The following is a 16,030-nucleotide window of genomic DNA, read 5'->3' on the forward strand; positions in this document are numbered from 1 at the left end:
TTATTATTATTATTATTATTATTATTATTATTATTAGCCTATTATGATAAAATCACATTAATGAATAAATCATGTATTAATTTATTCATTAATGTATTTATTTAGTTATTTTTATAGCCTATAACACATTTAAACAACAGAAGTTGACCTAAAGAGACAGGCCCAATACAAATTATTTTTACAGGTAACTGGTAAAAATATTGGCATTGGTACTGGTAAAATAGACAGGAAAACACTACCGGTTCATTGAAATGAACACTGCGCAAGCGCAAACCTCAGCAAAAAAAAAAAATGCCGGAAGTCAACATCACTTCCTGATCGTGCCTCTGACGTGTCTAAAACAGTTTTTTCACTGGTAGTGGGTTTCACTCCTGGGGCATTTATTATCAGTTTAAGTATTATCCGGTAAGAGTTCGTGTTCTGAATGGCAGGCAGGAGCCGTTAAAACGACACTGTATTTTATAAGCCCAGGGCTCTCTTTCGCTTTTATCCACATATCTGTCTGTGTTTTTATTTAAACCAGGTACGTGCTTAGAAGATGCTAGACTTCTTCACCATCTTCAGCAAAGGGGGGATAGTGTTGTGGTGTTTTCAGGGAGCCGGTGTCACTGAATCCTTCACGGGGCCGGTCAACGCTTTGATCCGCTCGGTGATCCTTCAGGTGAGCCTCACGGCTAGCTGCTTGTGGCTATTGTCTTTTTATCCAGCTCTCTGTAACAAGGAGCCAGCTAATGCTAGCACTAGCGGGTAGCTCATGCTAGCACTAGCTTATGGCGTAGCGATCAACTAAATAAGCTTCTTCTGGGCTGTGTGCCCCCCCGCATACCACTCATTTATATATAAGTTTAATATTTCCTGTGCTATAGTGACGTAATTTAGGTGGTTGAAAACACACACAGCGATAGCTGCAGTAGCAAAAGCTCCCGTTTACATGCTGTTGATGTTCTTTTTTTTTTCAGGAGCGAAGTGGGAACAGTTCGTTTAGTCATGGGGGCTTGAGTCTTAAATACAAGCTCGACAACGAGTTTGAGTTGATTTTTGTGGTAAGTCGTTCATATAAGTATTGAATGAATTAAAAAAAATCAGGTGGGGATAAGTGTTTGTGTTTTATATGTGTTTATGATCATTGCCTTTTTCTCGTTTCACCTGTGCATCTCTAGGTGGGTTTTCAAAAGATCCTGACGCTGACATATGTGGACAAGTTTATAAATGACGTCCAGCTTCGCTTTAGGGATCGCTATAAGAATGAGCTGGAGCAGAAGGGAGCTTTAAAGCTGCTCAACAACAGCTTTGAGTTTGAGAATGACTTCAAAGTGCTTCTCAGGTAAAGAAACAAAATAATTTCCATAATAAACACTTAGGTACCAAACAACACACAGGCCAATGTCTGTAGGTAGGCATGGAAATGTGCAAATAATGTTATTAGTAATATAAAGCCAATTCATTCATTGTCTTCCGGTAATCCAAATTCAGATTGTGGTGGCAGCAGGGTAAGCAGGGCATTCCAGATGTGATTCTTCCCAGCCACACTTTTCAGTTCTTGGGCGATTGCACAAGATATAAATCTCTCCAGTGGGTTCTGAGTCTACCTTAGAGTCTCCTTCCATGCCCAGAAAACCACCAAAGGGAGGCGCCCAGGCGAGATCCTAACCAGATGCCTGAATCATCTCAGCAGCTTTTAACATGCAGGAGCAGCAGCAGCTCTACTCTGAGACCCCTGCAGATGTCACAGCTTGTCACTCTTTTTCACCCTATAGGCAGGGATTATACTTTCCACAAGTCTGCTAGAGTTCGCTTGGGTCCCACTGACACAGTTTTCGTCATCAGATGGCTAACATGAGGGTCCACTTGGACGTTTGCGTACTTGCCCGCGTTACTGCTGAGGCTGCATCAAACTATCTGCCCAACTTGCACTCTATCTTTCCATCCCTCATAAATACTTGAACTCCTTTGCTTTATGTTCGGGAACATAAAGCCAATTCAAATTTTATTTTAGCAGCAATCAAACTCAAGTCTGTCTTGATAATGGCCAAAATATGTTTGTAAATATTTGTTTTACATGCCAAATAAGAAATATGATCAAAAAGCTGTGAGATTTAATAGTTTTGTTGTATGTTTGTTTTAGTAACTTAGAAAAAGTGAAAGATGCATCCCTGACAGTTTCTTTTTGTTATTACCTATGTTGACATATATTAATTGTTTATCAAAAGTGTGGCGGAGGAGAGCAGTAAAGCTCGAGGCCCTGCCGGGATGCGGACCTTTGAGCAATCTGGGAAATCTCAAAAAACTGTGAAGTCAATGATTGAGACAAAGGGTGGGGACAAAGGCAAGGAACAGGGTGGCAAGAAGAATAAAAATGCCAAAAAGGAGGGTAAGTGCTCTCTTTCGGTTATAAAAAGCAAACTCTAAATGGGTAAGGGTAACGTGATTTCAAACTCAGTTGACTCTAATCCTTTCCAGCTCCTGCAGCTCAGCCTGCCAAAGGGGATCAAGACAAGGCCTCAGCCTCTGGCCAGAAGATGGTGGAGAATGGTAACCAGAGCCTGACTGCTGAGGAGATCTTGCAAAAGAACAGAGAGGAATTCTTCCGTAAGCACAGGCCAGGAGCTTCTGAAAAACCCAGGTAAAGCAGCTGATACTTCCATGTAAAAGAGAGAGCAGGCCAAGAGCGATGTGTGTTTTAAAGACACATCTTGATGTCATTATCAATCTGTCCTGAATCCCAAGTTTATTATTTTTAATTGTTTCCTTATTATTTAAAATTCATTCATTTTTCTTTTCCCCAAAACTTATATTAAGTGTTACTTGTGTGTGTGACTGTCTGCTGTGTTGTGTTAGAGCCATGGTTTGATGATGATAATTGATTATTTTCTTTCCTCCTCGTGTGCAAAGCATGTTGAGACACTCATTTTTTTTTATTTTTAATTCTGATCTCGTTCTCACAGTAAGTCGCCAAAGCCTCAGAAGCCAAAGGGGAAACAAAATCGTGTTTGGAACAATGGAGGCAGCAGCACCAGGGATCTGGACTACAGCGACAAGAATGGAAATGGTTCTCCAAATGGTGCCGAACAGAACCTGGAAGCACAATTTGATCCGGTATTTAGTGGTCTTTAATCTAACCACCTAGATCCCTAAGACATCTGCAGTTAGATTAATGTGATTAAAATAAGTGACGAGATGCCACATACTTAGTTCCTCGTTTGTTTTTCAGGAAATGCAGCCAGCCTCCATGAAGGGAGACTTGCTGTCTGTGGAATACGAGTCCAGTGATGAAGAGGAGATGGAGGAAGAGGATGAGGAAGTGGTCATCAGAGAAACAAGCAAGCCAAGGTAGGTATGAAATATTAGTTTTAGAGTATCAGGAATAACATTTTTAATGTTGTCTAAACTATAATTTGTGCATTTTTTTTCTTTTGTTTTCAGTTCCAAAAAGGGTGGAGGTTTGTTTGGGATGCTGAAGGGCCTGGTGGGCTCCAAGAGTTTAACCCGGGAGGATATGGAACCAGTGTTGGAGAAGATGAAGGACCACCTGATCGGTATGAAGTCAGCTGCAGAAGGCATGATAGCCTGGTATTCGTTGTCTGGTATTCATTGTCCTCCTTTCTGATCACACAGCAAAGAATGTAGCAGCCGACATTGCCTCCCAGCTGTGTGACTCTGTAGCCAAAAAACTGGAGGGCAAAGTCATGGGCACATTCACCAGTAAGTACACATTATATACATAGCAAAGTATTGATTTGTAATTTATAGTATGGTTTAAGGATCATGTTTATATTCCTTCTTCCTCTGAGTGCACCAGTCCGCATGCTGGGAAGAGTAATAAAATTACAGTAATCCATTTTAAACATGAAGTGTATGTCAGAGCCTCTCATACTGATAAGTAAAGTCAATTAACTGCAACTCTTGTTGTTAAAAAAATAACTCTGATGATATGAATGCTGTAACAGTATGACCCCCTTGACTTGATTCACATACTTGGCCTTAACTGGCAATTCCAACTTATAAATTTCTTTTATTCATTGTAATTATGAATTGTGGTACTATGTTACTTTATGGTGTAATTATATTAAATACACTACATCTGTAAATGATGTTGTGCACTAGCACATATGGGTAACGCCGTGTGTGTGTGTGTGTGTGTGTGTGTGTGTGTGTGTGTGTGTGTGTGTGTGTGTGTGTGTAGCTGTGGCCTCAACAGTAAAGCAGGCCCTGCAAGACTCACTGGTGCAGATCCTGCAACCCAAGCGAAGAGTGGATATTCTGAGAGATGTCATGGAAGCACAGAGCCAGCGAAGACCTTTTGTCATCACATTTTGTGGTGTCAATGGAGTGGGAAAGTCCACCAACCTGGCAAAGGTGAATTGACATTGAAATTTTTCTGCTTGTTGGTAATTTGAGTAATTTACCGTGTCCTTGTAAAGGTAAACTTTCCTTTGCCTTGGTCTAGATCTCCTTCTGGCTGATAGAGAATGGTTTCACTGTGCTGATCGCAGCCTGTGACACATTTCGTGCTGGTGCCGTGGAGCAACTCCGCACTCACCAGCGCCGCCTGAACTCTCTGCATCCCCCCGAGAAGCACGGTGGACGACCTGTAGTCCAGCTTTATGAGAAAGGTTACGGGAAGGATGCTGCTGGAATTGCTATGGAGGCCATTGCCTATGGTAAAAAAAACAAAAATCTACTGTGGCATTAGTAAGGGGTTGCTGGTTGATGCCACACAGAAAAGTGTGTTGTACCTTAGCTGTAAAGAAGGGATGTGGCACTTTTAATATTAGCATTGCACCCATTTCAGCATCACTTGTTCACCTTTCCACTTTTGATCCCTGTAGCCCGCAACCAGGCCTTTGATGTGGTGCTGGTGGACACTGCTGGACGTATGCAGGACAACGCCCCCCTAATGACAGCGCTGGCCAAGCTTATAGCAGTCAACATGCCTGACCTAGTGCTGTTTGTTGGGGAGGCTCTGGTGGGCAACGAGGCAGTTGATCAGCTGGTAAGATCACTCAGAAAGTTGAAATATTTTTTTTGTACATATAAGACGTAATAATTAGTTCATTTTCAATTTGAAGTAATACAACATTTAGTTCATATCTGTATGAGTCACGCGATCAGCTGCTAGAGCTTTCAGTCAGTGTCTAACGCTACTAAAAAAGAACTTGGTTAGGTTAAAAAAAAATTCTATGTATTCAATTGTCCAGCAGAGGGCAGTGCTATTGCATTAAGCTGCTGTTTTGTTACACCCCTGCCTCTAGACAGCATCAGGTTGGAGATTTACATGTGAACTCTTTCCTCAGCAGTTTGTACCTGAAAAACTCTGCTTTTGCTTCATGTCCATAGGTGAAGTTTAATCAGGCTCTGGCAGACCACTCCATGTCTGACAAGCCTCGCCTCATTGATGGAATTGTTCTCACCAAGTTTGACACTATTGATGACAAGGTATTTTATTCTGATCACTTTACCATTGGGGCCATCTCATTTCTGTGATTTAGAGAATGTTTGAATGCAGTTTGGTAATTAGTTTGCAGCTGCTTTCTGCCTTGTGAATAATTTGCATTATTTCTCATTCGTCATCCTTCCTTCTATACAGGTTGGTGCTGCCATCTCCATGACTTACATCACAGGCCAGCCTATTGTGTTTGTGGGCACGGGGCAGACCTACAATGACCTGCGCAGCCTCAACGCCCGTGCTGTGGTCAGCGCCCTGATGAAGGCTTAAGTTGGCCGCATGTTCTTCTGGTTTATTCATCATTGCAGAGAAGCCTTTGCCACACTGCCACAAGATGTTCCAGCCCCGCTATAGCCCACGTTTCCATGCTGCTGCCCTGCGCCCCCTGCTTTTGGAATCAAATGAATGAACTAAATGTCTCACACAGGATGTTATTCTTCCAGTAAAAGGACAAGTGTGCATTTGAAAAGACAGAACGTGTTGCATCAAAGCCAGAGGAGCCTCCCTTTGTATTATTTTTAAACATTTGGGCCAAATTTAGAAAGTACCTCAGATCAGCTTGTGTTCCGAAACGGTGAAGTCTCATTCAAATGATATAATTGCTGACTGGACCTAGGCTGTGCTATCGGTTTACTGGTTTACACAGTAAAAGCTTGGAAAAGAAAAAAGCTCCCTACCTGGCATTTGTCAGTCAGATTTCTTTCATCTAAATGAGGTCGGGTAGTGCGTGTTTGCTGGATGTGACATTTCAGCAGCTGCCTGTGCCTGAGGAAAGGTTAGTGACCACAGTGCCTGTCTGTCTCCTGTCTTCTCAGTTAACACTTCAATAATGTGGATACTTACCCACTAATTTCATGGCTTTGCAGAAGAAGAAGCAGCCCCACTAGTCTAGTGGGGAAGACAGTTTATGATTTACAATAGGGTGGGTGTGAATACCAGCACTTATCAGGTTAGATGTTTTTTTGTGTTCAACAAGAAGAAAATCACGGCATAGAAAAATCAAGGTCGACAGGGCAGTGCATCAAGATTTCCTGAGCAAATTAACAGTTATGATCTAAAAGTCATCTCCCAGAGTTCCTCACCTATATAACACACAGTTAATTCATTGCCATTACAACATGAAGACTTTGATTCCCCAGTTTATAGTGGATGAAAAGCAGAAATCCATTTGTAAGTTTAGGTTTTTCTTGTTCTTACAGGTGTCCATAGATGTCAGACTACACTTCTAAGTGGTCAATTAAAGTTCTGTGGCCCTTTGATTTATTTCCCCCTCTGATTCATTCATCATTTGTAAGAGAAAATTGAAGTTTTAAACATTTCGGCCCCCCTTTAAAATGTGGTAGTGCAATATGAGAACTATAAAGAAAATTTGAGATAATTTATGAGAATGTAAAAGTTTCTAAATAAAGCTGCTATATGCTATGACAGCCTCTAAAGTGGCGCTTGTTGTACTTTGTGTTAGAGATGCATGTACGACAGGACAGATGGAATACCAAAAGCTTTATTTTGAAAATGGTGCTTATTATTATAAATACTACATCAGAAAACACATGCAAGTATTAAAAGTACAAAAAGGGGCTTTTAAAGAACTCTTTTTTTTCTTTATTTTTAGCACAAGAGTGGCAAAGAGGTTGCTACTGCCGGGAACCGCTCTGATATGAAAACATCTGAATGTACGTTTTTACGACAGTCGTTACAGTAACTCGTCCCTTTCCCCACCAAGCAGTGTGCAAATCAAGTTTTCCAGGTTGTGGGATGAGCATGACTGATTCAATCTATTCACACAAGACTTAAAATCGAGAGCAGGGGTTGTGCGTTAAGCTCAATGCGTATTTACTGTATGTTGAAAATTCAGCATAACAGCATGTTTAACTACTGTGGATTCACATGTAGTGTTTCTGTCGAACTGAAAGGGGAACATCCCATTCAGTTACCCGGATGCTTCCCACAAAGTGGATGTTCCAGCAACATTTAAATCCAGTATAGTAGGGGATGCCAGGCAAACTTTTTTCCCTTTTAGTTAAAAACGGAATGAGAAGGGAATCTGAAAAATAATGATGTAATTAAGGTTCCCCATAGATTCCTAAATGTATTCAGCAAAATCAGACTTGATCTGTGAGTAAAGCTGTGGAAGAAAATGCATCTGTCAAGAGTATGGGGTTGAAAAGAAGTGGAAGGAATTGTCTGAAAAGCTTAAAAAAAAGTCAAAGAACATCTACTGAAATGATGCCACTGACAATTGTTAATACTGCCACACCAGTTTGTGGAAAAAAATACCAGTATTTTTTTTTTTTGTAACTAAAATTCAAGACAGACTTGGATTTTCTACCAGCATACAGTCAGAAAACAGTTCTGAACAGGACGTTTAGTCTGAAAATGTCTTTAGCGAGAGGCCGCAGCTCCGAGCCAAAGAGACGAGTTCAGTCTTAACCTTGAAGGAGGCTTTTCTGTGTGTTAATACCGATCTGCTGTTCCTCTCCGTTCTGCGACGGGGATCCTGCGGATACACATTGAAAAGAGACAACGTGCAAAGAGTAAGCAAGTAAAATTTTATTTGTATAGCACCTTTCTAGATAAAAAGATCACAAAGTGCTTCACAAAGAGCCCACATTTATGATAGATTTTTGATAGATACTGACAAAGAAAGAACATCCATGACCTCTTTCCTGTCCTTATTTCTCATCTTGTGATAAACTGAAAGCTCTTTTATAGAGCCCCAGTGCTAAAATAATAAAAAAATTTGTAAATGTGATGGCCCCTTTAATGCAGATCATTCAAAGGCAGGCTAATGTGTTCCAATTCATTCTGCTTACCCCAGCCATTGGTGGACACGTCACGGTTGCAGATCTCATTGGCCAGCCTCTCAAAGTACTCAGGCAGGTCAGCGTACTCGTCTCCATAGGAGATGACCTTGATGCCCTTGTCAAGCATGTTGTCGCGCAGCTTCTTGAACTCTCCCACATCCTCTCGCCGCACGAGCATGAAGTGCTCGAGGTCCGACTTGTGTTTAACCGCCTCCAAGAACAGAGCCTGGAAGGTTGTGTCGTCTACTGTGCGGCCGCAGCCCAGAAAGACAAAGGATTTGGTCTCGTACAACTTCTGAATCTCACGCTGCAAAAAACACCCAGTGATAAAGCTGTATTATTTCATTCACAGGAGAACCTTTCAAATAAACTAGTGCACGTCCAGAGGAAAATTGTAAATCATTAAGATGTACACATATAAATGTTTACATCTTAAGCCAAAAAGGGGGCAGAAAGCAGTGAACGTTAGTGCCTACCATAACCTCAGTGTTCCTCAATACATTCTGATAGCCAGCAGGGTGCAGTACGATACCACTGGGGTTGGTGTAAACACCGTGGATATGCAGAACACTTAACCTCCGTTTCTCCTGAGCCCACTCCAGCACCTAGACACACAAGCACACACGAGTGCACACTTAACAGTCCATTGCACAAAATCCTGTTCTGGCTGGGAATGGAGCGCAATCACTGAGCAGCAGTGAGAGGATATTCGCCCTGATGGAGATGAGGCATAAATACCAGGACTGAGAGGCAAAGTAACGGGTCTCTCAGAAATCTCTGCTCACTCTGGCAAACTTGTGTTCTCTTTAAGAAACCACTCAGCTAAGTTTAAATGTGCTGGGACATAAATGATGGGCAGCTGAGAATTTGCAGAAAACTTATTTGGTACTTAAAAGAAACGTTTTGTTCTAGAAAAACATGTGCTTCCTCTTCAGCCCACTTTAAAGCCAAAAATCAAATATTGTTCAATGATTAAAAATGGAAGTTAAACTTCCCTCCACCTGCCTGACAGAAAGGGCTCTTTCAGGTCAAAAGCCTCGTCTATTTTTTTCTCCTAAACCGGCCAACGGGGAACTTCAGTGGAAGCCGGTGTCATAAATGTAACCAGAGCACAAGACAGTGCTCGGGGCAAAGTTTAAGCAAGATTTCAATTTGTCATTTATTTTGTCTGAATTTTAGGGAGTCATACCTACAAACCTTCCAAAGTGCTCGTGGTATCACATGATGTTGGGGACCTTTGCCCTCATTTGAGAAAAAAAAAAAAAAGACAAAAAAACCCAAACAGCTGACGGCATCTATTGCAGCAAGAAAGATCAATCACATTTCAAGTGATATTTACCTTCTTCTCATCTGTCAGGTCCAAAGACTCCAGCTTGGTGCCCTGATGGGCTGCATAAATTTCCAGCAGGTTGTCGAAGTTGGTAGTGAGAACGAGTGCGCCGCTCTCCATTAACTGCAGCACTGACCGCAGTAAGTGTTTCCCTGCGTGCTCCATCTTACACTCCAAATCATCAAACACTTCGTACAGGCAGTCCTTGAAGAACGTGGACCTTACATTACCTGTTCTCTGTTTAAAAAGAAAGAAAAGGAAAAGCACGTTGTTATTAGTGGATAGTTTTTTGCCCAGTTGGGGCTTTTACTTCAAGATGTAGTAGGTTTGGAGACCTGTGTCTAGTTGCAACTGCTAAATGAGCATTTTAGACCAAACTTGAGCGCACCTTACTAATGCAGCCATGTGATTCAGGCATAACAAAGGATTTAAACTTGTCGTTAACATGCCTCTCCTTGGCACAGCCCTTCACGATAATTTAAGTGAAACTTAGGTGGCGCCGAAGAATGAGATAGCTGGAAAAAACTGTCTAAGGCACATTCACTTACTTCTTCTAGTAACTAATAGACTTCGCTTAAGTCTATTTAGAGATTACAGACTGTGACTTAAACCTCATCCTCACCTGGTGAAGCTTTTAGTTTAAAAAAAAAAAAAGGAAAAGGTGGAGGTGGGGGAACTGGGCTGCTAAGAATAGCTAAAAGACAATTCAGAAATGCACTGACCACTGTGATCCTAGGACAAGGAAATACTCCGCGGACTCTCACAGATTACAGCTCTAATGGGCTAAACAGCAGGAGTCCTTTCCACAGGAAGAAACTCATTATCCACATCCAGCGTCTACAGCACCCATCCTGACCGCCGTGTCCTTGGCCTCTGGTCAGGACTTACGTAATAACCAACGAAAGCACTCGAGACCAACTCTGTCTTGTAATTCTAATCCTAATTTTTTATAATGCACTTAGCAGCTTTACAAACAAAAACACTCACACTTTAATTTTTCAGGAGCACAGTAAGAGAGAGTTCAGTGGAAAAATTTTTTTTTACAAAATACTATGATTTGTTATAAGTAGTCATTGCAATACAAATTGAAGATTAAACATCTCAGATTATGGTCTAAACAACTATCAAAATTACACGTCTTCCCTGAATTGAGCCAAACCTTTGGTCAGCACACTTGTAATTAGCCTCTTCACTGCCAAGGATTTCAGGCCTAGACAGTCTCTTTAGGTTTTAACTTTGGATTACCCCCATTACAGACCGCAGCCACCCTACGAATACACAAATCCATGAAAGTGGGTTAAACTGTCTCTGTCTTATGTTATTGGAGGTCTCTGACACTATTACACAGCTGCTGAGTTCTGTCTAAAGCACTGTACAGCAGTTGCTCTGTTAGCCCAGAGCAGAGTAAAACTACAGTGTACATCTACCTAGCTCTAGTGCTAGCATGTGTGCTTCTCTTCACCAAGAGAAGTATTTGCACATAGGCTTTTGTGAATTAAATGCCTATAGGCATTTAACACTCATACAGACTATACATTACTGTGTGCTTGCACTAGACTTAAACTCTGCTTGAATGTGAAATCTGGGCTGTGGGGGTGGGAGTGGGGGACTGCTGGTTCACATTATTCTATGCTTGTTTTTTTTCCTCAGCATGTTAGACCCGGCTGTGTCTGTGGCCAACGGGAGTGGGCTGGTGTCTGCACGACTGTGGATTGAAATAAACACGATGGATAAAGCCATAAAAGCGCTGTTTGTTCCCTTTGTTACAACAGGCTGAGGGCTGAAACAAAGCGTGTTTTATCAATGTCAAAGGTGCGATGAAACATGACTAACACAGGAGGCAAACGGTATTAAGTCTTCCATCTGCCAGCCCAGCTCCAGAGCAGACCGGTTCAATAGTAAGAGAACTGAGTCACATGTAAATCTATCAATCTAGCAAACTAATGAGTCCAGCGAGCCGTGGTTTGGTTAAAAAAATAAATAAACTAAACATTGTTTTCTCACCTGCAGCCTCACACAGCCTGTGGGAAAAAATGATAGCAATGCGCTGCATCTAGACACGTGGCACAGTAACCGTCTTCAAAAACACACAAGAGGGCTCAGGATCTGACTGTAAATGTTTTGTGTTCTTCTACACATAGTACACGCTGGCGGTTACACACAAATGTCAGGTTTATACGGTTGAATAATTTAGAATAATGTGACTCTACTTTGGATAAATCCTGAGCTCCAGCTGAGTCTCAGTCCTCCTCAAACAGATGAATTCACCTTTATCTTCAGCCTCCTCTCCTTTATCTTAACTGCCACACCCTTTTCAGAGATAAACACATATAGAACATGCACTTAGACTGTGTCATTTTTGTCAGGACATCACTGCATTCTGGCAGTACCACACCTCTTCTGTGCAGTGTGTCACTGAGCCTGTGAAAGCTCGTAAGGTTACTGTTATGATTAGGTGGTCAGGTAAAGGAAATTCCTGACAGCTTGGGTAACCTTGATTGGCTCATCATAACATTTCAGGTGTTATTAACCTATGATATTTACCTTTGGATGTTTTACATATCTCAAAATATTATGCTTTCATCAGTCATCACTGTAAAGGGTAAATGGACTGATTCTTTTCTACTCAAAGCAATTTTGAAAGGAAAATACTTCCCACTCAACAGGTCAGGGAAGATCTTGTCACATTTTTTTAATTTGTAGCCTTGCTAGCAAAATATTTTTTTACAAGGGCGACCGGTCTGGAAGTTCAGTTTAACATTCAGGCTCTTACTAAGAAGCAGTTGCATTATGTGCAGAATGTGCTTTGACATTGAGCTGTTAAACTAAGAAAGACTTACAATGAAGAAAGTGTGGTTTGCTCTAAAACATAAATGGTGTGTGGAGTGTGACAGATGTGCAAGACACCCATGTTATACTGGAGATACTGCAGCAGCATTTCTGAATCTTATTTATATGCTTTTATCTTTATCCTACTCTCTTTTTGTATATAACATATATAATGTTTGTATTTAGAAATGATTGTAAGCTGTGGGGTTTTTTTCCCTTTTACACAGCATATTAGCTTGTTGCAGATACATTTGTATCCTTTACTCTCTACTTTCCCGTCACCTGTGAGATTTCCTTTATTCTAATGTGGCATATACCCCTCTAGTATTAATCCAGAAGTTTCATATATCAAGTCAAACTTCTGCTTTCATTTCTGCATTCTGACACAGAAGTTATTACTAACATTAAAAACGGGAACAAATCAAAAGTCAAAATAAAAAAAACATAGATGCACTTCCAAACTGGCACTACTTAACTAAACATTTTAAAAGTCAAAACTGTTCCAATAAAAGAGATCAACACATTGTTATGCATAAAGAAGATCATGTCCCTGTGATTGTTGGGTCTTTAACTCACAATATAAAGCACCTGGAGGCAGTGAACATAGCTTGTTCTATTACATATGCAAATAATTTCAAAATGACTGAATAAATGTTTGCCTGTATTGAATTTTGTGGGTTTAAAAAAAACAAAAAAACAATCCACATTAAACCTTATGTTATAGGCTATAAAGGTTTTAACCTCTTATGATCTCTTATGTCAAGCCACAGAAGCTGAAACAAAATGTCTCCAGCTGGGGAAAGCACACTAAGCTGCCAGTCTGTCTAACATGTGTTAGTGTGCATGCAACAGGGAGGTGTAGGAAAGAAAGCCGAAGAGGAAAGGCTCAAGCAGGCTTACCGGGGAAAGTTTCTGAATGAGGTCATGGGCCACATGCACCAAATTCTTGTCTTCCTGCATGTGCTTCTGGAACCGCCGATTTTCCTCTTCCTCCAGTAGGTCAAAGTCATTGGCTGCATCGAGCAAGGCCTGGATGAGGCCCTTCCAGGAGCGGAGAGCAGGGACCTGAGGGGCCACTGCAGAGCTTACCCCCGTACCAATCACCAGGACAAGCTCGGGGGCTCGCTTAGTCTTCAGACTGGGCAGCAGTTTCCTTTGGGGTAGGCAGAGATTGAGTGACGATGGTTCCCAAGATGGTACTTCCCAAATCCTTCCGACAGCATGAAGGTTAAACAAACTATTTTCAAGCCCACTAACATGCAGTCGGACACTAAACCATACCTTTTATGTAGGGCCCGCAAAAATTAGGAACTCAAAAAAAAAAAAAAGAAAAGATTTTAATCAGCCCTGTTGATGAATTAGTTATAGTCATAGCGTGCAGCTGGCTCTAAAGCAGCATCTGAGCTTACCTGGGCTTTTTAGCATTGGAGTCTGCATCCTGAGAATCCACTGCAGGCCGCTTCTCAGTTTTCACTGCTACAACAGAGGCCATTCAGCTCCTGTAATGAAAACATGATCAATTAAGAGCCTCTGTGCAGTATGTTTAGGGAGTGACTAGTTAACCAAGAAAAACACAACAAAACAAGTCTGGACCCTAAATGGGAGTGGTGTGTGAAGCTTTCTGAAGAATCTAATTACACTGAATCCTACCAGAGCAGTAGAAAATACCTGTCAAAAAAAGGGGGGAGGTATGTCAATCAATGTAGCCTGCCTTTGTTCTTGTTCCGCATGTCCCTGTTCTGCTCTGCAAGCAGTAAATTACTTATTCATTTCCTCCTGCAAGCACACCTTACCTCAAACCTTCAGTAAAGCTACTGTACCTGGAAAGTAGGAGTATGACATAAGCTAGTCATTAACTAGATAACAAGAACATGTAACTTGTTCTCTTTTTATAACTCCAGCTTTAATTCAAAGCTCCACCGGTTCAATATCAAACCATGAGTAATTAGTAGTAATTACTAATTAACCTATAGCAGTTCGTCATGACAACATTAATTTCTGAAGACACAACTTCGGTGACATTACATACAATCGATTACGTGTTACGGCGTCATTTAACAGCTAATGCTACGGTACATTGTTCAGTATTGATAGCTTACTCACCTTGCTACCGGTATGGTAATGCCCACTGTTTACTTCGGTTAAAGTGGAAATCCTCTTAATGCGAACCAGGCGAAAGTTAGTCCTTTGTAAAGTGAAATAGCTCGGAAACTGATCTGAATTCGAAGCTTTTAGGTTTTCAGTGGTGTTTACGCCAACCCGGTAAAGTTACAGTATAGACAGTGACTTTTACTAAACAACCTAAAAATGTAACGAACTGGCGACGTCAGTTAGCTACAGTTAAAACGTTAACTTCCCTGATGTTCTGAGCCGAGTTACCTTCTAGGTGTTTTTAAAATCCTGATTTAGCCTCCTGTTTACTTGTCATGATGATTGTAGAGCATTTAAATCCGCTATCCGATATAAACCAGTCCTTCTAGATAAAACTTATGTCACTTAGTTTCTTCGGAGCAGCGCAAACAGCACAAACGTTACCGGCTCACACCGCTTTTCTACACATTGTCACTCTCTTAACTTCAGCGGTACCGTTGAAGTCGCCGCCTGCTGAGAAGTGCACCGGGTCATATGATGCCTTCATGTGCTGCGCGAATGGCTCCGCAGTCTTTATTGATGCGAGGCACACAGATCAACTCACGCATCGTTGTAGCTATCGGCTAAACGTGTCGAAAAAAGCACCCAGTCTACAGAGGTGTTGAGTTTTTTCTTTTTAAAAAAATGCAAGATAGGTGAGGCTCTACTTTGTTTCAAACCAAAGATTAGGGCAATTTCATTTTTTAAATATACTATGCTTTGATAGTTATATCGACACGGTAATGTACAAATAGATTTCTGACCTCCACGGCAGCCCAGGTATAGTAACAAGTTTTATTTAAGGAAAAAAACCAACAAATGGACCTGCTTTAAAATTCAAACCCACAAAGGGGAGATTTACAAAGAGCATTTGAAAGCAGCAGATTTTCTGAGCTTTTCTTCCCGTGTTACGTCCAGCTAGGCAAGACGTCTCTGTACTCTATACAGATGTTATAGAGAATCTCGAGTTAATACTAAGAAATAATTTCTATTGATTTATTTATTTGTGCAGATGTGACCTTTTAGGGACAATAAAGCATATGAATTCGTCTTTCTACTGACGTCATATATACGTGGAAATAGATGTGTAATGTCCCGAGATGAATCAGTTTGTGTTCAAAGTCTTGTGATTAAACATCACCAAAATAAATAATGACGCTATCAGGTGCAACTTTACTTTTTATTACTTTTTTGTAAATTAAATTTCTTTATTAATTTTTATGAAATTATTCTCAGTTCTAAAGACTGCGGTGGTCTTCAAAACTGACGCTAAATTCTACATTTACATTGTTTTATAACGTATGCTAAACAACACGTCAGCACAGACTTTAACAATACCACTACTGCACTGCCATCTCCCGGTTGAAATACTAACTGCACCTAGAGAAGAATTTGGGGCAAAAGTCACCTGTTACGATAAGCACGATTCGAATCTTTAGCGTTTTTAAACTGGTTTGTGTTGATGTTGCGAAAATACAAAAAGTACAGAGA

At 41.0% G+C, this 16,030-nt stretch overlaps 2 protein-coding genes across 4 annotated transcripts; one reads left to right on the top strand and one right to left on the bottom strand.

The window, feature by feature from the left end:
* The first annotated feature begins 292 nt into the window (after positions 1–292).
* srpra (SRP receptor subunit alpha) lies at positions 293–6,882 on the top strand. The gene is made up of 15 exons (XM_005720659.1): positions 293–405; positions 524–661; positions 960–1,043; positions 1,161–1,324; positions 2,211–2,371; positions 2,461–2,623; positions 2,946–3,096; positions 3,212–3,330; positions 3,424–3,536; positions 3,616–3,702; positions 4,184–4,356; positions 4,448–4,661; positions 4,830–4,993; positions 5,338–5,436; positions 5,588–6,882. The coding sequence occupies exons 2-15, from the start codon at positions 539–541 to the stop codon at positions 5,714–5,716; spliced, it is 1,944 nt and encodes a 647-aa protein (XP_005720716.1). The 5' UTR covers positions 293–405; positions 524–538; the 3' UTR covers positions 5,717–6,882.
* A 143-nt stretch (positions 6,883–7,025) lies between these two features.
* fam118b (family with sequence similarity 118 member B) lies at positions 7,026–15,115 on the bottom strand. 3 transcript variants are annotated; one of them, XM_005720662.2, is made up of 8 exons: positions 14,513–15,115; positions 14,078–14,153; positions 13,819–13,908; positions 13,310–13,562; positions 9,590–9,817; positions 8,727–8,855; positions 8,260–8,557; positions 7,026–7,943 (listed from the first exon to the last, which is right to left on the bottom strand). In XM_005720662.2, the coding sequence occupies exons 3-8, from the start codon at positions 13,899–13,901 to the stop codon at positions 7,873–7,875; spliced, it is 1,062 nt and encodes a 353-aa protein (XP_005720719.1). In that variant the 5' UTR covers positions 13,902–13,908; positions 14,078–14,153; positions 14,513–15,115; the 3' UTR covers positions 7,026–7,872. The 3 variants fall into 3 exon arrangements, with proteins under 3 accessions (XP_005720719.1, XP_005720718.1, XP_005720717.1); XM_005720661.1 differs by lacking the exon at positions 14,078–14,153 and having other exon boundaries at positions 14,789–15,115; XM_005720660.2 differs by lacking the exon at positions 14,078–14,153 and having other exon boundaries at positions 14,513–15,114.
* Between the last annotated feature and the right edge of the window lie 915 nt (positions 15,116–16,030).

This window comes from Pundamilia nyererei, unplaced genomic scaffold, assembly GCF_000239375.1.
Source record: "Pundamilia nyererei isolate P.nyererei 1_Seehausen unplaced genomic scaffold, PunNye1.0 scaffold00003, whole genome shotgun sequence".
NCBI lineage: Eukaryota > Metazoa > Chordata > Actinopteri > Cichliformes > Cichlidae > Pundamilia > Pundamilia nyererei.